The sequence below is a fragment of the Lithobates pipiens genome, unplaced genomic scaffold, assembly GCF_037356315.1.
Source record: "Lithobates pipiens isolate NorthernLeopardFrog02 unplaced genomic scaffold, aLitPip1_a1.2 Scaffold_8, whole genome shotgun sequence".
Classification (NCBI taxonomy): Eukaryota; Metazoa; Chordata; class Amphibia; order Anura; family Ranidae; genus Lithobates; species Lithobates pipiens.
The window spans coordinates 660,798,635-660,820,512 of NW_027507903.1; the positions used below are offsets into that span (position 1 = coordinate 660,798,635).

Genomic DNA, 21,878 nt, shown 5'->3' on the forward strand with positions numbered 1-21,878 from the left:
TTTAACACTTGCTTACCGGGCACTTTCTCCCCCATCCTGCTCAGGCCAATTTTCACCTTTCAGCGCTGTCACACTTTGAATCACAATTGCGCCGTCATGCAACATTGTACCCATATGACATTTTTAGCATTTTTTTTACATAAATAGAGCTTTCTTTTGGTGGTACTGGGGTTTTTATTTTTGGCTAAACAAACAAAAAAATACAGGAAATTTTGAAGAAACAAAAACAGTTTTAATAGTTTGTTATAACATTTTGCAAACAGATAATTTTTCTCCTTCATTGAGGTGCGCTGATGGGGCTTCACTGATGGGCGATGATAAGGGAGCACTGATTGGCACTGATAGGTGGCAATGATGGGCTGCACTGATAGGCACTGGTAGGTGACACTGATAGGCAGCACTGATGATGAGGCACTGGTGGACACTGATACGGGGCACTGATAGGCGGCACTGGTAGTCACACTGATGGGCAGAACTGGCATGCCCCGTACACACGACCGGACATTCCGACAACAAAACCCATGGATTTTTTCAGACGGATGTTGGCTCAAACTTGCCTCAAAGTTGGTCGGAAATTCCGACCGCCAAGAACGCGGTGACGTACGACGCGTACGACGAGCCGAGAAAAATTAAGTTCAATAGCCAGTGCGGCTCTTCTGCTTGGTTCCGAGCATGCGTGGAACTTTGTGCGTCGGAATTGTGTACACACGCTCGGAATTTCCGACAACGGATTTTGTTGTCGGAAAATTTGAGATCCAGATCTCAAATTTTGTGTGACGGAAATTCCCATGGAAAATGTACGATGGAGCCTACACACAGTCGGAATTTCCGACAACAAGGTCCCATCCAACATTTTCCATAGGAAAATCCGACCGTGTGTATGGGGCAGTAGGTGGCATTGGTGGGCACTCCTAGGTGGCACTGATGGGTGACACTGATAGCTAGCACTGATAGGTGGCACTATTGATGAGGCACCGGTGGGCACTGATGAGGCGGCAGTGGCTCTCTGTGTGCAGGGAGCTGATGTTCCATTTATACAATCTGCTAATCCGCTTCTGCTTCATGTGATCAGCTGTCATTGGCTGACAGCTGATCATGTGGTAAGGGGCCGAGTCTCATGGACTCATTGATCACAGGGGGCGCTCTGGATATGACCCGCAGGGGGCATGCAGGCAGCTCATGCACAGGAGGACGTACATTGGTGCCCTCCCGGGAAATTTAGGTCCACGCTCCAGCCATCTTTCGGCGATAGCTCGGGCGCAAGAGGTTAATCTGCTCCTCCATCATTTTAGTGGTTTCTTGGAATTTTTTTCTACATGTGTGTAGCGGCGGCTCCTGAAGAGCACACGCTATGCGTTTTTCAAAGTTAAAGTTATGCCTGAACTGCAGTTTGGTTTGAGTATAATTGTCTAAATTTAGACTTCAGCATTAGTCTGACTGGACTGTGAGATGTTCAGCCTGGCCACAGGGGACACTGTCTCTTCTGGCAGGCATGGAACTATGGTCTGGTTAGGTGCTTAAGTTACTCTCTCTTGGAGCCCACCCAGTGAGAGTGGCGCTCTCGCTGTGCTTTCTGGGAGAGGGTATTTAAGATGCGGACATCACGTGGTTCGGGGTTCTGGTCCAGAAGGATGTAATGACTTCATGGTGCTGGTCCTCCTGACCAGTCCCCAGGAAGGCTATGGCCTGGGGTGCGGATCCACCCGATTTTGATGTCTCGGGGCTGGTTAGCCCGAGGCAAGGAAATTAAAGGAAGATTCTGAGGTGGTTGAGTGAGGTCTCCGGTTTGGGAGAGACCCAGTGACTTCAAGCATTTCAGGGGAGGACTCTTCAGAAGAAGACCACGTACAGTTTGGTTTCTTAGTAAGAGCCTGGGAGGGCTGAAGTACCCAAGAGAATCTGGTCTTGTGGATATCAGCAAGCTGGCTGAAAGATCCAGGTATCCTACGAGTGTTCTTCAAGTTTAGTTTCCCTACGTGTTCTACAACAACGTCTGTGGCAGAGACATTATCTTGTATGTTCTACAACAAGGTCTGTGGCAGAGACTTGTTCCTGAGTAAGAACCTTGTTGGCCGCTAGACCTTGTGAGAGAAGGACTGTCCAACTTGAGTGATCATCCAGTTGCGAATGGCTATTCTCTGTATGCAGTCAAAGTAAGCAAGTTCTTCAACATTTTGACTTTGACACTAAGCCCTTGTACACGCGGTCAGACATTTCTGATGGAAAATGTCCGATCGGACCGTGTTGTTGGATAATCCGACTGTGTGTGGGCTCCATCGGACTGTTTCCGTCGGAATATCTGACGGACAAAGTTTTAGAGCTGGGCTATAAAGCTTTCCGACAACATGATCCGATCGGACTTTGTCCGATTGTGTGTAGAGAATTCCGATCGGACAAAGTGCCACGCATGCTCAGATCAAATTCCTAGACCAAAGCTATTGGCTACTAGCCTGAACGTAGTCCCGTCCTAACGAAATAACGTCATCACGTTACGTACGATCGGATTTTCCGACAACTTTGTCCAACCGTGTGTATGCAACACAAGTTTCGGACAAAATCCGACAGATTTTGTTGTCGGAATGTCCGACTGTGTGTACAAGGACTAAGAGTACCTGAATTTCCTTTCCAACCCTCTGATCCCAATTTAAGAGACTGTTTCATTGTCTATGTTTTGCAAATAAAACCCATTCAATTGGATCTGTTGTCAGTCTCTCAAGTTACTGGGCCATCTACCACGGGACATCCCCTAGAGGTGCAACGAGGAGAACAGAAGGTAACGGTAAGCCCAAATCTAACCAGCAGCTCCTTTGGGGGTAGTGCTACATGTGGTTCTGTTATTTAAAAGATTCTACTGGTAGTTTTTAAGTTTGGGAATCTTTGTCGCTATCACTTTGTGTTTGAGCGTTCTCTCTTTTCTGTAATTCAGAGATTCATTTTCTAGTTGCCTGTAGAAATTCCATGACAGTCTCTTCACTCTCAGACTCTACCAATTCGTCCAGTGCCTCATTAGCTATCCCCATGTAATGGTGATGGGTTTTGCCTCTTGCCATATTTTCTTCCGATGCTTCGATAAACTGACAGGTTTCAATCAGCTCTCTGACTATCATCTGAGTTAGAGATTTCCTCTTGTACGCTCTCCATCTCCATTGGCAAATGTTATATTTCTGGCACCACAAGGGTTCATTTATCATATTTCCTTCACAGCACCGCAGGCTGTCTTTATTCCTTTGCAGACAAGCTGCCCCCTTCTTTATCACAGAAATTGCAGAAGTTTTCTTTCACTCGCTGTTTTAACGTGAAGGGATCACTTCTGTGACTTCTCTGCTTTCTTTTTTTTTTGGTCGCACAAATGCTGAATGCATTTCATTGTGGGATAGGGGCTGGTAAAATTGGGGTGTTACAAAAACGGGAGCTGCAATGACACAAGGACATAAATTACTGTGGGGGAAATAGGGTGCAACTAAACAAAACAATCATAAAATACAACAAAACATACATAAAACCGTGCGCATATAGTCCCAAATTCTTCTGAATAACATTTTAGTAATGGGGTGCCAAAATCACATTGTCCTGTACACTAGAAACACAAATCTGCAAAACTACAAAAACAATCAGGCAGCTTGTTCTCCTATTACACTGTCACATGAACATACACTCATGCCACGTACACACGAGCGAATTGTCCGGCGTACTTAGTCCGCCGAAACGCATTTCAGCGGACAATTCGATCGTGTGTGGGCTTCAGCTGACTTTTCCAGCGTAAAGTCCGGCGGACTTAGAAAGTAGTTTTGCACTCCAATCTTTCTGCCGGACTTGGGTTTCAGCGCACAGTACGTTCGTGAGTATACTAGTCCGCCGGACTAAGAATGACGCATGCTCAGAAGCAAGTACTAAAAAGGAAGCTATTGGCTACTGGCTATTGAACTTCCTTTTTCTAGTCCCGTCGTACGTGCTGTACGTCATCGCGCTAGCAAACGCCGGACTTTCTGTGTGTCCCTGTGTGGCCAAGTCCGTTCGGTAGAAAGTCCGCCGGACTATCCACCGGATTGTTTGCTGGACTAAGTACGCCGGACAATTCGCCCGTGTGTACGCGGCATAAGATGCACTAGTGTTAGTTACGGCTCTGGATTTGATATTTCTTACCTGCAATGACACAAGGATACACAGGATCTCACAAAAGTCAGTACACCCCTCACATTTTTGTAAATATTTTCTTCTCTCTTTTGATGTGACAACACTGAAGAAATGACACTTGTCTACAATGTAAAGTAGTGAGTGTACAGCTTGTATAACAGTGTAAATTTGCCGTCCCCTCAAAATAACTCAACACACAGCCATTAATGTCTAAACCGCTGGCAACACAAGTGAGTACACCCCTTTGGGCACAAAGTGTCAATATTTTGTGTGGCCACCATTATTTTCCAGCACTGCCTTAACCCTCTTGGTCATGGAGTTCACCAGAGCTTCACAGGTTGCCACTGGAGTCCTCTTCCACTCCTCCATGATGACATCACGGAGCTGGTGAATGTTATGTCGCCAACCCAAGTGACACCGCCCCATGTCCCTATATAAGTCCCCGCGCAGCGCGTCCCCGGCATTGCGGCCGGAGAGAGCGTCGAGTCAACATCTCCAGGAGAAGAAGGAGAAGAAGAAGAAGAAGAACGGAAGGTGGCGGCGGCGGCGACAGAAGACCGGGCCACCGCCTGTAAAAGAGCTAGAAGAAGGTGCGGTGGCCCGGCAGAAGAACCGAAGAGGGGGACAAGACCCCTGAAGTCGGAAGAAGAGGCCGCGGTGATGAAGAAGAAAGCCGGGCTCCTCCGCTAGTAAACGAGCTACAAGAAGATAGCGGAGGAGTCCGGCGAGAAGACCCCCGAAGACGGAAGACCCCCGGAGCTGTGCAATAAACTATTTTATCTCGTGTGTTGTGGTTTTTTTTGTACTTTTATTTTACAGGTGAATGGGTAGGGGTACATTGTACCCCATACTCATTCACATAGGGTGGGGGGCCGGTATCCGGGGGCCCCCTTCTTAAAGGGGGCTCCCGGATTCCGATAACCCCCCCGCCCGCAGACCCCGACAACCAACGGCCAGGGTTGTCGGGAAGAGGCCCTTGTCCTCATCAACATGGGGACAAGGTGCTTTGGGGTGGGGGGGCCGTGCGGCCTGGTATGGCTCAGAAGGGGGGGGCCCCTCCTTTCCTGGCCGACCGGGTAGCGTGCTCGGACAAGGGTCTATTGTGGACTTGGGGGGGACCCCCACGCCGATTTTTTTCGGCATTGGGGTCCCCTTTAAGTCCATACCAGGTGGCGGGGCCAGCAGCGTCTCCTTCTCGGGCCCCGCCTACCTGCAGACGCGCTTGAAATGAGCGGACTTTCCTCCCCGTGTGTGGGCGAGTCCGTTCATTTCAAAAGTAGGGCAGATAGTACGGCGCACTTAGTACGCCGTATTAGTCCGCTGAAAAAGTGCCGTGTGTGGGCAAGTAGCCCGTTCGGAGAGTCCGACGGACAGTCTGGCGGGAAGTCCGCCAGTCTAAGTACGTCGGACAGGCGGCTACGTGTGTACGCGGCTTTAGTCTGCTTGTCTTCAGCAAACTGTTTGCAGGCTTTCTTGTGCATCGTCTTTAGAAGAGGCTTCCTTCTGGGACGACAGCCATGCAGACCAATTTGATGCCGCGTGCGGCGTATGGTCTGAGCACTGACAGGCTGACCCCCACCCCTACAACCTCTGCAGCAATGCTGAGAGCACTCATACGTCTATTTCCCAAAGACAAGCTCTGGATATGACGCTGAGCACATGACCTCAACTTCTTTGGTGGACCATGGTGAGGCCTGTTCTGAGTGGAACCTGTCCTGTTATACCACTGTATGGTCTTGGCCACCATGCTGCAGCTCAGTTTCAGGGTATTGCCAATCTTATTATAGCCTAGGCCATCTTTATGTACAGCAACAATTCTTTTTTCAGATCCTCAGTTCTTTGCCATGAGGGGCCATGTTGTACTTCCAGTGACCAGTAGGAGAGAGTGAGAGCGATAACACCAAATTTAACACACCTGCTCCCCATTCATACCTGAGACCTTGAAACACTAAAGAGTCACATGACACCGGGGAGGGAAAATTACTAATTGGGCCCAATTTGGACATTTTCACGCGGTTTAGACATTAATGGCTGTGTGTTGAGTTATTTTGAGGGGACGGCAAATTTACACTGTTATACAAGCTGTACACTCACTACTTTACATTGTACACAAGTGTCATTTCTTCAGTGTTGTCACATGAAAAGATAGAATAAGCTATATTTACAAACAAATTTGAGGGGGTCTACTCACTTTTGTGAGATACTGTATATTACCCTGGGGGAACAGGGTGCAACTGAAAGAGAAGCACGGATTAAGAATGAAATGATATAAGGAGTGCTGGACATGACAGTGTGGATGAGGGACACAGAGGGTTAAGCTTTAGGGGGTGGAGTGGAGAAAGAGGTTTGCAGGAAACAAGTTCAGTGTAGGGGAGGGGTCACATAAAAGGGAGAGGTGTGGCTTTAAGGGATCATTCGGAGCCCAGTGTGATACAGAGGAGGCAGTTTTTCGCTGCTCCTCTGCTATGGCGGACCTCGAGGGACTCTTCGCGCGGCTGCGACGAGCGGCGGAGGTGCACGGAGCGGACTGGCTGCGGGAACGCGTGGGTGACCTGGCGGACGGCGATGTGGACGGCGGCGGGACAGGTGAGGTTCCACTGCGCGCGCGGAGGTCTCGGCCTCCGGCGCGTTCTTCTCCTGGGCCTACTCCTCGGCCGCCTCGTGACTCCCGGAGCCCGGGGGAGGACCGATCGGTCCCCCCGGCGAAACGGCAGATTCTCAGCTCTCCCCGGTCCGGGCGGTCGTTGCGCCGCCGACCGGAGGGGGGCGGGGCTTCGCGGCCGCATGGCAATGGCGCCGGGACTGCACGGGGCCCGGTGGAGGTGGGGGGGGGTGCGGATGGCTCTGGGTTTGAGGGCCAGGGGGGGGTGCACGTGGCGGGGGATCTGCGGCATGCTGGGTCTGAGGCCAGCATCCGCGCGGTGGGGGGGAGGGGGGCGCACCGGGGGGGTCGCATGCTGGGGGGGGGGGAGGGAGGGTCGCGGAAGGCCGCCAAGGTGCCTGGCAGGGCTGGTTTTAGACGCCGGCATGCCGGGGGCGGCGGGGGGAGGAGGACATTGCCTGCAGTCCCGGATCGCATGGTCCGGACGGACCGCTCGGAGCACAGGGGGATGGCTGCGTCCCCGGTGCGCGCTGGTGAGGTCGGTTCGGAGAGCGAGCTGTCCCAGGATGAGGAGGTGTCCTTTTCTGCACCCGGACCGGTGCCGGTCGCCGAGGCCCCAGGGGGGCCGGGTAAGTTGCGGGAGTCTACATTGCTGGCGGATGCTTTGCGGGGTCTGATGGGGGTGGCGCAGGGGGGTGCGGTGCCCCCGGGATCCCGGGACGTCTTGGGGGGGTTTCGGCTGGTTCATCGCAGGGGGCGGGGCCAGTGGCCCCGGGGGGGCCGTCAGGTCCGTTGCAGGAGCTGTTGGAGGGGCTGCAGGCCCTTGTTGGTAAGTTTGCTGGGGGCTCGGGGTCGCCTCAGGTGGCCCCCTGGTTGGGTACTGGGGGGGGGGGCCGGGGGGGCGGAGGCTGTGCCTGCGCGGGATGCACCGCCGGCTGCGGTGTCGGGGGGCATGGAAGCGGGGGCTGTGGGCTCGGGGGTCCCCCCGGTGCCCGCGGACCCGGGGGCGCGGTCTGACCTGGTTAGGATCGCGGAGGCTGCCCGGTGCGAAGTTTATGTTTGTTTTGAAGGCCCGTTGGGGGCGCATTTGAAGCAGGAGGTGCGGGACAAGATCGGCAAGGGTGAGTATGTGGAGATTTTCTCTTTGCTCCCCCTCGAGAAATTTAATTTGGACAGGGTCAAGCCGGACAGTTCCAAGAAGGACGACGAGGAGAAGCGTAGGTATCGGCTGATCCCGCGCACATTTGCGAATTGGCTTCAGGCGTTCGCTATCTTGGCTAGCGTGATAGGGGAAAAGAACCCCGAGCACTGCTCGGCGTTATTTTGTTACCTGGACGCGATTGGTGAGGCTCATCGGGTGTACGGAGGGCTGGCGTGGCTGCGCTATGATGAGCAGTTTCGTCAGCGTAAGGCAGTGCGGGCTGACCTGCGCTGGGATCACAAGGACATAAGCCTCTGGATGAGGCTTATGTCTGCTCCGCGGACGCCCGCTCCGTTTCTTCAGGGGGGGGCCGGGAGTGCGTCGTCCTCGGGACTGCCGGCCGGAAAGAAGTGGGGGGTGTGCTGGCCCTTTAATGAAGGGGCTTGTAAATTCGGGGGCGCGTGCCGTTTCAAGCATGAGTGCTCCGGGTGCGGCGGCACCCACCCCCTGTCCCGCTGTTTCAAAAAAGGTCAGCGCGCCGGTGCCGCCGGTCACAAAAGGGATGACGCCGGTGAACCTGGGAAGGATGCTTCCTTTCCTAAATAGGTATCCGGATGGTGAGGCGGCGCGGGGGTTGATTTCGGGTTTTCGGGACGGTTTTAGGATTCCCTGTTCTTTGGTAGGGGTGCCGCCGTTGGCCAGGAATTTGCGATCGGCTTTAGATCACCCGGGGGTTGTGGATGACAAATTGGGTAAGGAGGTGGCGCTGGGCCGGATGGGCGGTCCTTTCGAAGTGCAGCCGTGGGGGGACCTGGTGGTCTCCCCGTTGGGAGTGGTTCCTAAGAAGGAGCCGGGGAAGTTTCGCTTGATTCATCACCTGTCTTTTCCGAAAGGGGGGTCGGTCAATGATTTCATTGACCCGGAGGCGTGTACGGTTTCCTACACGTCTTTTGACGCGGCGGTACGGTGGGTCAGGCGGTATGGTCGTGGGGCTCTCATGGCCAAGGCGGATGTGGAATCGGCGTTTCGTCTTCTGCCGGTCCACCCGGACAGCTTCCGGCTGTTGGGATGCCATTGGCGGGGCAAGTTTTATGTAGACTTGTGCCTGCCCATGGGTTGTTCCATTTCATGCGCCTATTTTGAAGCTTTTAGCTCATTTTTGGAATGGGTGGTGAGAGATGTTTCGGGCCTGGAGTCGGTCATCCACTATTTGGATGACTTTCTGTGCGTGGGCCCGCCTGCCTCCAATGTGTGTGCGATTCTTCTGTCCACGTTGCAGCACATTGCGGGCAGGTTCGGGGTGCCATTGGCGGGGGATAAGACGGAGGGCCCGGTGACGGAATTGAGTTTTTTGGGGATCGTGATTGATTCTCTGGCAATGGAGTGTCGCTTGCCGGAGAATAAATTACGGGATCTGCAGGCGGAGTTGGCGGGAATGCAGGGCCGGCCGAAGGTTCAGCTTCGGGCCCTGCAGTCCCTGTTGGGCAAGCTGAATTTCGCTTGCCGGATCATCCCTATGGGCCGTGTGTTCTGCCGACGGCTGTCGGGGGCCACCGCCGGGGTGACCGCCCCTACCCATTTTGTGCGTTTGCGAAGGGAACACCGGGAGGACCTGCGGGCTTGGCATGAATTTTTGGAGTCGTATAATGGGCGGGCCATGTGGATGTCGGGGCCGGTGAGCAACTTCGATGTGGAGTTGGTTACTGACGCGGCTGGCTCTACGGGTTATGGGGCATTTTTCCGGGGTCGGTGGAGTGCGGAACCTTGGCCACGCTCCTGGGAGGTTGCGGGGTTGTTGGGCAATTTGGTTTTGCTAGAATTGTTCCCGATAGTGTTGGCATTGGAGCTGTGGGGGGCGGAGTTTCGTAATTTGAAGTTGCGCATCAATTGCGATAACATGGGGGTGGTTCAGGTCCTCAATCGGATGACTGCTTCCTCCCCCCCGGTCATCCGGCTGCTGCGACAGCTGGTCTTTCGCTGTTTGCGGCTCAATGTTTACGTTTATGCTGTGCACATACCTGGGGTGGAGAATTCTTTGGCTGACTCGCTCTCTCGTTTTCAGTGGGACAAGTTCCGGCAGCTGGCGCCGGGAGCGGAGGAGTCGGGGGCGCCCTGCCCCGGGTGGATGTGGGAGCTTCCCTTGGAATCGCCGCAGGTTGGTTAAAAAGGTCGTTGAGTGAGGCTACATGGTCCGCTTATTCTAGAGTGTGGGCGGAATGGTGGGCGTTCCTGCGGGAGGTTGGAGTGGCTGGTCGGGGCTCCGACCGGCGCTGGGTGGTATTGTACTGGGTGGCCCGGAACATTGAGACGGGCCTGTCTCCCGCGTCTATTGAGCGGAAGCTGGCGGGGTTGGCCTTTTTGTTCAAACTGTGGGGGGAGCCGGACGGGACTAAGGATTTTTGGGTGCGGCAAACGTTGAAGGGGTACAGGAGGGATTGGAAGGGTCGGGATGCGCGCCGGCCGGTGTCGTTTGACAATTTGGTGGCAATTTGTTCTCGGCTGGTGGACGTTTGCTCGTCTGCTTACGAGACCGTTCTGTTTACGGCAGCGTTTTCGTTGGCGTTTTATGGGGCGTTTAGGATAGGGGAGTTGGTGTGTCGCTCCAAACGGGTGGCTGGGGGTCTGTTGGATCAGGATGTGCAGGTGGTTGCGGATCGGGTGAGTATACGGTTGCGTAGGTCCAAGACTGATCAACGGGGCAAGGGAGTGGCGATTACGCTGCTTGCCCTTCCGGGCTCGGTAGTGTGCCCGGTGGCGGCGGTACGGGCTTTCCGGGCGGTACGGCCTGCGGGGGCGGGCCCCTTTTTAGTGCACGCGGAGGGCTCTTTTCTATCCCGGTTTCAGTTTGTGTCGGTCTTTCGGCAATGCCTGAGGGCGGTGGGTTTGGATGAGCGGGACTACGCGTCCCACTCTTTTCGGATTGGGGCGGCTACGGAAGCGGCTCGATGTGGGCTGGAGGAGGCGGTGGTTCGCCGGATTGGTAGATGGGAGTCCCGGAGGTTCCGGTCCTATGTCCGGCCGCAGTTGCTACTGGGGTAAGGTGGGTGCGGCTGGGGGTGTTGTTTGCTGTTGGATTTATGGGGGGGAGGACTGTGCTTATAACATTCCTTTGGTGGTTGTGTTAATTCTCTTGTTTTCATTCCAGATGGAGGTTCTCAACGCCTCGTTTGGATCCTGGGGCATTCGTACGTCTGCTGGGGGGCCAGGAGAGGTGATTCTCTACCAGCAGGCAGGCAATTGGGTATCCCCAGGCGGGTAGCTAGGGTGATGTGGTTGGGTTTCCCGGGCATGAAGTGGGAGCGTGTCATGAGGGAGGTGGAGCGCTTCGCTTTGAGGGATAGGCCCCCGGATGTGCTGGTTGTTCATGCGGGAGGCAATGACCTGGGAGTTCGGAAGGTGAAGGACATTTTGGCGGATATTAAGGCTGATGTGTTGCGCATGCGAGTCCTTTTCCCGGGCACCATTTTGGTGTGGTCGGACATTGTGGCCAGAACGGTGTGGCGGGGGGCTAGGTCTTTAGCCAGCCTTGAAAAAACTAGGATTAGGGTTAATAAGGTAGTTGGGCGGTTTGTAGTGCAGAACGGGGGCATTGTGGTTAGACATAGGGAATTGGAGGTGAATGTAGGGCTTTATCTTCGGCGGGATGGCGTTCACCTATCGGATGTGGGGATTGACCTCTGGTCCTTTGGCTTACAGGAGGGGATACAGAAAGCTCTTCGGGTGTGGGGTGGCCCTCAAGGTTGAGGGGGTCACCCTTTCGGGCTGTGGCGGTGTGTTTTCTGGTGGTTTCTGACGGTAGACAGGTACTCAGAAGGGATCTGAGGGTGTGGGGGGCTCATCTAACGATCGGCCCCTCTGGGTATTCCTGAACGTTGGAGGGAATATGGTTATGTTCACTGGCGGAAGTTGTCTCCGACCGGTCACAGGTGGAGGCCTTTGGGAAGTTGGTCAGGTGTACCGCAGTGATTTGGTATTGGCTTAAGTGGGGTCACCGTCAGAGATCACCAGAATGGGCAGTTAATGTTATTTTAATGTGGTTTAATGTTAATAAAGTTATTTATATTTATATATTTATATATATTTATATATTTTCATATTTACAAGTTATTGGAGTGAATTTTGAGTTATGTTTAATAAAGGCTGTTGTGGCCAGTTTTACTCCAACCTATGGTGTGGTCTCGTTCCTAATAGGTAAGAAATAGTATAAGGGGAACATTCAGACTACACTAGTCAGGAAGTTCCCACCAGAAACAAGTTACTGCAGTTTCCTTTCCACCTGCTGTGCATGCATTGTTCTAGGAAACGTGTCCTCTTTTCAGAGCAGGATTTTAGTTCCAGGCCCGTTGGACACATTATGTAAACTATACAATATAAATGTTATTTTTGAGGGGTGTCTATTTTTATACATATTTTACACATGACTGTACATGTGTCTAACACTATAGTGAAGTTTGCTGATGGGGGATGACATAAAATGCTCTGGGAAAGGGGTGACACATAATGCCTTTGGGGAATGACACACAATACACCGGGGGGGGGGGGGGTGACATATATTGACAATGGAGGCAGTGTTGTGGCAGTGATCTGGTGCCTGGGCACATGTGTGTGTGGTGCAGACAGTGTTCCCCTGTAGGCTTGTAGTTCAATAGTTGGGTGTCCCCATGGGATCGGCACTGAGAAGGGGGCACAGGAAGTGGAAGTGGACCATACTGAGCAGAAATGATGCCATTTAGGCTGGGTTCACACCGCTGCGGGTGGGAGACCCGGATGTGATTCGCACCGCACTGCAGTGCAAATCTCATCCGATCTCTGTAGCGATGCGAGTTCAGCCATACAGATAGTATGGCTGAATTCGCATCGCACCCGCCGCAAACTTGCACAGGACCCTTTTTTTGGTCCGCAGCAGAATCGGATCGCATGGGTGTTCACACCATGCGATCCGATTCCTGTCCGAGTTTGCAGATCGCACTGCGATATGCGGACTGATCTGGGGGTGTCATTAAGATTTCATTGACACTTCCAGCAGTCCGCATAGGGCAGTGTGAACTGCAGGCGGGAGGCATGCGATGCGGGAAAAGGCAGCGGATTCGCGGCGTTCCCGCATCGCTCTGGTGTGAACCCAGCCTTAGAAAGAACACAAAGATAAACTTTTACTGGAATGCTATTTTTAAGGAACAGAAAGAGAAAATAAGCTGAGGGTTTTTCTTCATATCAGGATCTCTGTATTACCTGCAAAGTAGCGGGGGAGGTGGAACAGACAATTTTCTAATCTTCTTCTCTCTATAGATACACCCCATCTTCCAAGCCTTCAAAGAAGAATAAAATGATAGCGTTAGAGGGGCAAATGTATCTGTGATGATGGAAAAGCAGGGGGGGGGGGCGAGCTCGTACTATGCTCTATAAGAAATGATGGAAAAGGGGGGGGCTCGTACTGTGCTCTGTAAGAAATGATGGAAAAGGGGGGGCTCGTACTGTGCGCTGTAAGAAATGATGGAAAAGGGGGGGCTCGTACTGTGCGCTGTAAGAAATGATGGAAAAGGGGGCTTGTACTGTGCTCTATAAGAAATGATGGAAAAGGGGGGGGGGGCCCGTACTGTGCTCTGTAAGAAATGATGGAAAAAGGGGGGCTCATACTGTGCTCTGTAAGAAATGATGGAAAGGGGGGGCTCGTACTGTGCGCTGTAAGAAATGATGGAAAAGGGGGGGCTCGTACTGTGCTCTGTGAGAAATGATGGAAAAGGGGGGGGGGCTCGTACTGTGCTCTATAAGAAATGATGGAAAAGGGGGGCTTGTACTGTGCTCTGTAAGAAATGATGGAAAAGGGGGGGCTCCTACTGTGCTCTGTAAGAAATTATGGAAAGGGGGGGCTCGTACTGTGCTCTGTAAGAACTGATGGAAACGGGGGGGCTCGTACTGTGCTCTGTAAGAAATGATGGAAAAGGGGGGCTCGTACTGTACTCTGTAAGAAATTATGGAAAGGGGGGCTCGTACTGTGCGCTGTAAGAAATGATGGAAAAGGGGGGGCTTGTACTGTGCTCTGTAAGAACTGATGGAAAGGGGGGGCTCGTACTGTGCTCTGTGAGAAATGATGGAAAGGGGGGCTCGTACTGTGCTCTATAAGAAATGATGGAAAAGGGGGGGCTCGTACTGTGCGCTGTAAGAAATTATGGAAAAGGGGGGGGCTCGTACTGTGCTCTATAAGAAATGATGGAAAAGGGGGGGCTCGTACTGTGCTCTGTAAGAAATGATGGAAAAGGCGGGGGCTCGTACTGTGCTCTGTAAGAAATGATGGAAAAGGCGGGGGCTCGTACTGTGCTCTGTAAGAAATGATGGAAAGGGGGGGCTCCTACTGTGCTCTGTAATAAATGATGGAAAAGGCGGGGGCTCGTACTGTGCTCTGTAAGAAATGATGGAAAGGGGGGCTTGTACTGTGCTCTATAAGAAATGATGGAAAAGGGGGGGGGGGCCCGTACTGTGCTCTGTAAGAAATGATGGAAAAAGGGGGGCTCATACTGTGCTCTGTAAGAAATGATGGAAAGGGGGGGCTCGTACTGTGCGCTGTAAGAAATGATGGAAAAGGGGGGGCTCGTACTGTGCTCTGTGAGAAATGATGGAAAAGGGGGGGGCTCGTACTGTGCTCTATAAGAAATGATGGAAAAGGGGGGCTTGTACTGTGCTCTGTAAGAAATGATGGAAAAGGGGGGGCTCCTACTGTGCTCTGTAAGAAATTATGGAAAGGGGGGGCTCGTACTGTGCTCTGTAAGAACTGATGGAAAAGGGGGGGCTCGTACTGTGCTCTGTAAGAAATGATGGAAAAGGGGGGCTCGTACTGTACTCTGTAAGAAATTATGGAAAGGGGGGCTCGTACTGTGCGCTGTAAGAAATGATGGAAAAGGGGGGGCTTGTACTGTGCTCTGTAAGAACTGATGGAAAGGGGGGGCTCGTACTGTGCTCTGTGAGAAATGATGGAAAGGGGGGCTCGTACTGTGCTCTATAAGAAATGATGGAAAAGGGGGGGCTCGTACTGTGCGCTGTAAGAAATTATGGAAAAGGGGGGGGCTCGTACTGTGCTCTATAAGAAATGATGGAAAAGGGGGGGCTCGTACTGTGCTCTGTAAGAAATGATGGAAAAGGCGGGGGCTCGTACTGTGCTCTGTAAGAAATGATGGAAAAGGCGGGGGCTCGTACTGTGCTCTGTAAGAAATGATGGAAAGGGGGGGCTCCTACTGTGCTCTGTAATAAATGATGGAAAAGGCGGGGGCTCGTACTGTGCTCTGTAAGAAATGATGGAAAGGGGGGGCTCGTACTGTGCGCTGTAAGAAATGATGGAAAAGGGGGGGCTTGTACTGTGCGCTGTAAGAAATGATGGAAAAGGGGGGGCTCGTACTGTGCTCTGTAAGAAATTATGGAAAAGGGGGGGCTCGTACTGTGCTCTATAAGAAATGATGGAAAAGGGGGGGCTCGTACTGTGCTCTGTAAGGAATGATGGAAAAGGGGGGGCTTGTACTGTGCTCTATAAGAAATGATGGAAAAGGGGGGCGCTCGTACTGTGCTCTGTAAGAAATGATGGAAAGGGGGGGCTCGTACTGTGCACTGTAAGAAATGATGGAAAAGGGGGGGCTCGTACTGTGCTCTGTAAGAAATGATGGAAAGGGGGGGGCTCGTACTGTGCTCTGTAAGAAATGATGGAAAGGGGGGGCTTGTACTGTGCTCTGTAAGAAATGATGGAAAGGGGGGGCTCGTACTGTGCGCTGTAAGAAATGATGGAAAAGGGGGGCTCGTACTGTGCTCTGTAAGAAATGATGGAAAAGGGGGGCTCGTACTGTGCTCAGTAAGAAATGATGGAAAAGGGGGGGCTCGTACTGTGCTCTGTAAGAAATGATGGAAAAGGGGGGGCTCGTACTGTGCTCTATAAGAAATGATGGAAAAGGGGGGATCGTACTGTGCTCTGTAAGAAATGATGGAAAAGGGGGGGCTCGTACTGTGCTCTATAAGAAATGATGGAAAAGGGGGGGCTCGTACTGTGCTCTGTAAGAAATGATGGAAAGGGGGGGCTCGTACTGTGCACTGTAAGAAATGATGGAAAAGGGGGGGCTCGTACTGTGCTCTGTAAGAAATGATGGAAAGGGGGGGCTCGTACTGTGCTCTGTAAGAAATGATGGAAAGGGGGGGCTCGTACTGTGCTCTGTAAGAAATGATGGGAAGGGGGGGCTCGTACTGTGTGCTGTAAGAAATGATGGAAAAGGGGGGCTCGTACTGTGCTCTGTAAGAAATGATGGAAAGGGGGGGCTCGTCCTGTGCTCTGTAAGAAATGATGGAAAAGGGGGGGCTCGTACTGTGCTCTGTAAGAAATGATGGAAAGGGGGGGCTCGTACTGTGCTCTGTAAGAAATGATGGAAAAGGCGGGGGCTCGTACTGTGCTCTGTAAGAAATGATGGAAAAGGCGGGGGCTCGTACTGTGCTCTGTTAGAAATGATGGAAAAGGCGGGGGCTCGTACTGTGCTCTGTAAGAAATGATGGAAAGGGGGGGGCTCGTACTGTGCGCTGTAAGAAATGATGGAAAAGGCGGGGGCTCGTACTGTGCTCTGTAAGAAATGATGGAAAAGGGGGGGCTCGTACTGTGCTCTGTAAGAAATGATGGAAAGGGGGGGCTCGTACTGTGCGCTGTAAGAAATGATGGAAAAGGGGGGCTCGTACTGTGCTCTGTAAGAAATGATGGAAAAGGGGGGGCTTGTACTGTGCTCTGTAAGAACTGATGGAAAGGGGGGGCTCGTACTGTGCTCTGTGAGAAATGATGGAAAGGGGGGCTCGTACTGTGCTCTATAAGAAATGATGGAAAGGGGGGGCTCGTACTGTGCTCTGTAAGAAATGATGGAAAAGGCGGGGGCTCGTCCTGTGCTCTGTAAGAAATGATGGAAAGGGGGGGCTCGTACTGTGCTCTGTAAGAAATGATGGAAAAGGGGGGGCTCGTACTGTGCGCTGTAAGAAATGATAGAAAAGGGGGGGCTTGTACTGTGCTCTGTAAAAACTGATGGAAAGGGGGGGCTCGTACTGTGCTCTGTGAGAAATGATGGAAAGGGGGGCTCGTACTGTGCTCTGTAAGAAATGATGGAAAGGGGGGGCTCGTACTGTGCGCTGTAAGAAATGATGGAAAAGGGGGGGCTCGTACTGTGCTCTATAAGAAATGATGGAAAAGGGGGTGGCTCGTACTGTGCTCTGTAAGAAATGATGGAAAAGGCGGGGGCTCGTACTGTGCTCTGTAAGAAATGATGGAAAGGGGGGGCTCGTACTGTGCGCTGTAAGAAATGATGGAAAAGGGGGGGCTTGTACTGTGCGCTGTAAGAAATGATGGAAAAGGGGTGGCTCGTACTGTGCTCTGTAAGAAATGATGGAAAGGGGGGGCTCGTACTGTGCGCTGTAAGAAATGATGGAAAAGGGGGGGCTTGTACTGTGCGCTGTAAGAAATGATGGAAAAGGGGGGCTCGTACTGTGCTCTGTAAGAAATGATGGAAAGGGGGGGCTCGTACTGTGCGCTGTAAGAAATGATGGAAAAGGGGGGGCTCGTACTGTGCGCTGTAAGAAATGATGGAAAAGGGGGGGCTCGTACTGTGCTCTGTAAGAAATGATGGAAAAGGCGGGGGCTCGTACTGTGCTCTGTAAGAAATGATGGAAAAGGGGGGGCTTGTACTGTGCGCTGTAAGAAATGATGGAAAAGGGGGGGCTCGTACTGTGCTCTGTAAGAAATGATGGAAAGGGGGGGCTCGTACTGTGCGCTGTAAGAAATGATGGAAAAGGGGGGCTCGTACTGTGCTCTGTAAGAAATTATGGAAAAGGGGGGGCTCGTACTGTGCGCTGTAAGAAATGATGGAAAAGGGGGGGCTCGTACTGTGCTCTGTAAGAAATTATGGAAAAGGGGGGCTCATACTGTGCTCTGTAAGAAATGATGGAAAAGGGGGGGCTCGTACTGTGCTCTGTAAGAAATTATGGAAAAGGGGGGCTCATACTGTGCTCTGTAAGAAATGATGGAAAGGGGGGGCTCGTACTGTGCTCTGTAAGAAATGATGGAAAAGGGGGGGGCTCGTACTGTGCGCTGTAAGAAATGATGGAAAAGGGGGGGCTCGTACTGTGCTCTGTAAGAAATGATGGAAAAGGGGGGGCTCGTTCTGTGCTCTATAAGAAATTATGGAAAAGGGGGGGCTCGTACTGTGCTCTGTAAGAAATGATGGAAAAGGGGGGGCTCGTACTGTGCTCTGTAAGAAATGATGGAAAAGGGGGGGCTCGTACTGTGCGCTGTAAGAAAAAAATGGAAAAGGGGGGCTCGTACTGTGCTCTGTAAGAAATGATGGAAAAGGGGGGGGCTCGTACTGTGCTCTATAAGAAATGATGGAAAAGGGGGGCTTGTACTGTGCTCTGTAAGAAATGATGGAAAAGGGGGGGCTCCTACTGTGCTCTATAAGAAATGATGGAAAAGGGGGGGCTCGTACTGTGCTCTGTAAGAAATGATGGAAAAGGGGGGGCTCGTACTGTGCTCTGTAAGAAATGATGGAAAAGGGGGGGCTCGTACTGTGCGCTGTAAGAAAAAAATGGAAAAGGGGGGCTCGTACTGTGCTCTGTAAGAAATGATGGAAAAGGGGGGGCTCGTACTGTGCTCTATAAGAAATGATGGAAAAGGGGGGGCTCGTACTGTGCTCTGTAAGAAATGATGGAAAAGGGGGGGCTCGTACTGTGCTCTGTAAGAAATGATGGAAAAGGGGGGGCTCGTACTGTGCGCTGTAAGAAAAAAATGGAAAAGGGGGGCTCGTACTGTGCTCTGTAAGAAATGATGGAAAAGGGGGGAGCTCGTACTGTGCTCTGTAAGAAATGATGGAAAAGGGGGGAGCTCGTACTGTGCTCTGTAAGCCCTTGTACACACAGTCAGACATTCCGACAACAACATCCGTATGATTTTTTCCGAGGGATTTTGTGCCGAAACTTGTGTTGCATACACACGGTCGGACAAAGTTGTCGGAAAATCCGATCGTTCGTAACCTGATGACATTTTTGGTTACGACGGGACTACGTTCAGGCTAGTAGCCAATAGCTTTGGTCTATGAATTTGATCTGAGCATGCGTGGCACTTTGTCCGATCGGAATTCTCCACAAACGATCGGACAAAGTCCAATCGGATCATGTTGTCAGAAAATTTTTATATCCAGCTCTCAAACTTTGTTGGTTGGACATTCCAATGGAAAAAGTCAGATGAAGCCCACACATGGTGGGATTATCCGACAACGCGGTCCAGTTGGACATTTTCCGTCAGAATGTCCGACCGTGTGTGTACAAGGGCTAAGAAATTATGTAAAAGTGGGGGGCTCGTACTGTGCTCTGTAGGAAATTATGGAAATGGGGGGGCTTGTCCTGTGCTCTGTAGGAAATGATGGAAAAGGGGGACTTATGTTGTGCTCTGTGAGAAATGAGGGACATTTTTATACACGCACGACAAACAATGTTCTCAGCATTACCCTTCTCTGTCAGAATGCAACAATAATAACTAAAATAAATATCCACAAAAAAGTATGGTGTACAGTCCAGATGAATATCAAGGACATACAATTTGAATCAAGACTAAAAAAAATGCCTGGAGATAGTTTAAAAATGCTGACTGTGATCCAAAGTGGGAATTAAGGCTGCCTGTTCCAAGCAGGCTTAGAACCCATGCTGCAACAGAAGAGGGAAGGGAGAGAGGTGTCAGACAACCACTTGGTGTAGCAAAGTTTTGTTGTGAACCAATTAAAATACATAAAAAGTTTCACTCACAAAGTCCAGAAGGCCCAGCCCTTCCTTCTCTGAGCTGACCAGCTCCTATCTCTCCACAGTGACTCACCTGTTGATATCCTGCTCGTCAGTCCTGCCTACTTAAGGCCGCGTACACACGCGGGGACTGTTCGCTGAAACTTTGTTCGTCAAACAGTTGCCGCAACAGTCCGCTCAAAATTTGCATGAGCGGACTTGCCCACACACGAGCGGACTGTTTCAGCGAACTGTTTGCCAAACAGTTCGCTCAACTTTTGAAATGAACGGACTCGCCCACGTAAGGCGGAGGCAAGTCCGCCCATTTCGAGCGCGTGTACAGGTAGGCGGGGCCCGCGAAGGAGACGTCGCGGGCACCGCCGCCTGGAATGGACTTAAAGGGACACCCAACGCCGAAAAAAATCGGCGTGGGGGTTCCCCCAAAGTCCACAACAGACCCTTGTCCGAGCACGCTACCCGGCCGGCCAGGAAAGGGGGGGCGAGCGAGCGCGCCCCCCCTCCTGAGCCGTACCAGGCTGCGTGCCCTCAACATGGGGGGTGCCTTAGGGAAGGGGGGGCCGCGCGGCCCCCCCACCCCAAAGCACCTTGTCCCCATGTTGATGAGGACAAGGGCCTCTTCCCGACAACCCTGGCCGTTGGTTGTCGGGGTCTGCGGGCGGGGGGCTTATCGGAATCCGGGAGCCCCCTTTAAGAAGGGGGCCCCCGGATACCGCCCCCCACCCTATGTGAATGAGTATGGGGTACAATGTACCCCTACCCATTCACCTGTAAAATAAAAGTACCCCAAAAAAAACACAACACACGAGAAAAAATGTTTTATTGCACAGCTCCGGGGGTCTTCGGGGGTCTTCTCGCCAGACTCCTCCGCTATCTTCTTGTAGCTCTTTTACTAGCGGAGGAGTCCGGCTTTCTTCCTCCCCGCCGCCGGCCTCTTCTCCCGACTTCGGGGGTCTTGTCCCCCTCTTCGGTTCTTCTGCCGGGCCACCGCGCCTTCTTGTAGCTCTTTTGCAGGCGGTGGCCCGGTCTTCTGTCGCCGCCGCCTTCCGTTCTTCTGCCGGGCCACCGCGCCTTCTTATAGCTCTTTTGCAGGCGGTGGCCCGGTCTTCTGTCGCCGCTGTCGCCGTCGCCACCTTCCGTTCTTGTTCTTCTTCTTGTTCTTCTTGTTCTTCTCCAGGAGATGTTGACACGTCGCTCTCTCCGGCCGGAATGCCAGAGCCGCGCTGAGCGGCCACTTATATAGTGCCAATGGGGCGGTGTCACATGGTATATGTCACATGGGTTGGTCACATGGGTTGATGTCACATGGGGACTATGACATCGTAAGGGGGCGGGGTCACCATGTGACATCAACCCATGTGACCAACCCATGTGACATATACCATGTGACACCGCCCCATTGGCACTATATAAGTGGCAGCGCAGGGCGGCTCTGGCATTCCGGCCGGAGAGAGCGTCGTGTCAACATCTCCTGGAGAAGAAGAAGAAGAACAAGAAGAAGAAGAAGAACGGAAGGCGGTGACGGCGACAGCGGCGACAGAAGACCGGGCCACCGCCTGCAAAAGAGCTATAAGAAGGCGCCCCGCCCGCAGACCCCGACAACCAACGGCCAGGGTTGTCGGGAAGAGGCCCTTGTCCTCATCAACATGGGGACAAGGTGCTTTGGGGTGGGGGGGCCGCGCGGCCCCCCCTTCCCCAAGGCACCCCCCATGTTGAGGGCACGCGGCCTGGTACGGCTCAGGAGGGGGGGCGCGCTCGCTCGCCCCCCTTTCCTGGCCGGCCGGGTAGCGTGCTCGGACAAGGGTCTGTTGTGGACTTTGGGGGGACCCCCACGCCGATTTTTTTCGGCGTTGGGGTTTCCCTTTAAGTCCATTCCAGGCGGCGGAGCCCGCGACGTCTCCGTCGCGGGCCCCGCCTACCTTCACACGCGCTCGAAATGAGCAGACTTTCCTCCGAGCGGGAACAGTTTGCTCATTTCGAAAGTAGCCTACACACGGGCGGACTGTTCGCTCAAACCAAGTTTCAGCGGACAGTTTTTCGGAATTTCCGAAAGACTTTGTCCGTCAAACTGTCCGCTGAAACTGTCCGCTGAAGCCCACACACGAGCGGACTGTCCGCTGAAACACTGTTCAGCGGACAAAGTTGGGCGAACAGTCCGCCCGTGTGTACGCGGCCTAAGCCGTCCAGTCCAGATGATCGCTGCCTTCGCCTTGA

The 21,878-nt window shown here is 52.7% G+C and overlaps 1 protein-coding gene across 2 annotated transcripts in view; it reads right to left on the reverse strand.

Moving 5' to 3' along the window:
- Positions 1–210: 210 nt before the first annotated feature.
- Positions 211–21,878, reverse strand: part of LOC143961812 (NACHT, LRR and PYD domains-containing protein 3-like) — a 117,535-nt gene continuing 95,867 nt past the window's right edge. Inside the window, exons 9-11 of one of the 2 annotated variants that reach the window (XM_077471142.1) lie at positions 13,107–13,183; positions 9,896–9,989; positions 211–3,412 (exon numbers count right to left, since the gene is read on the reverse strand). In XM_077471142.1, the coding sequence (XP_077327268.1) occupies positions 3,364–3,412; positions 9,896–9,989; positions 13,107–13,183 (220 nt within the window). In that variant the 3' untranslated portion in view covers positions 211–3,363. The remainder of the gene's footprint in view (positions 3,413–9,895; positions 9,990–13,106; positions 13,184–21,878) is intronic. The other variant, XM_077471143.1, reaches the window with a different exon arrangement.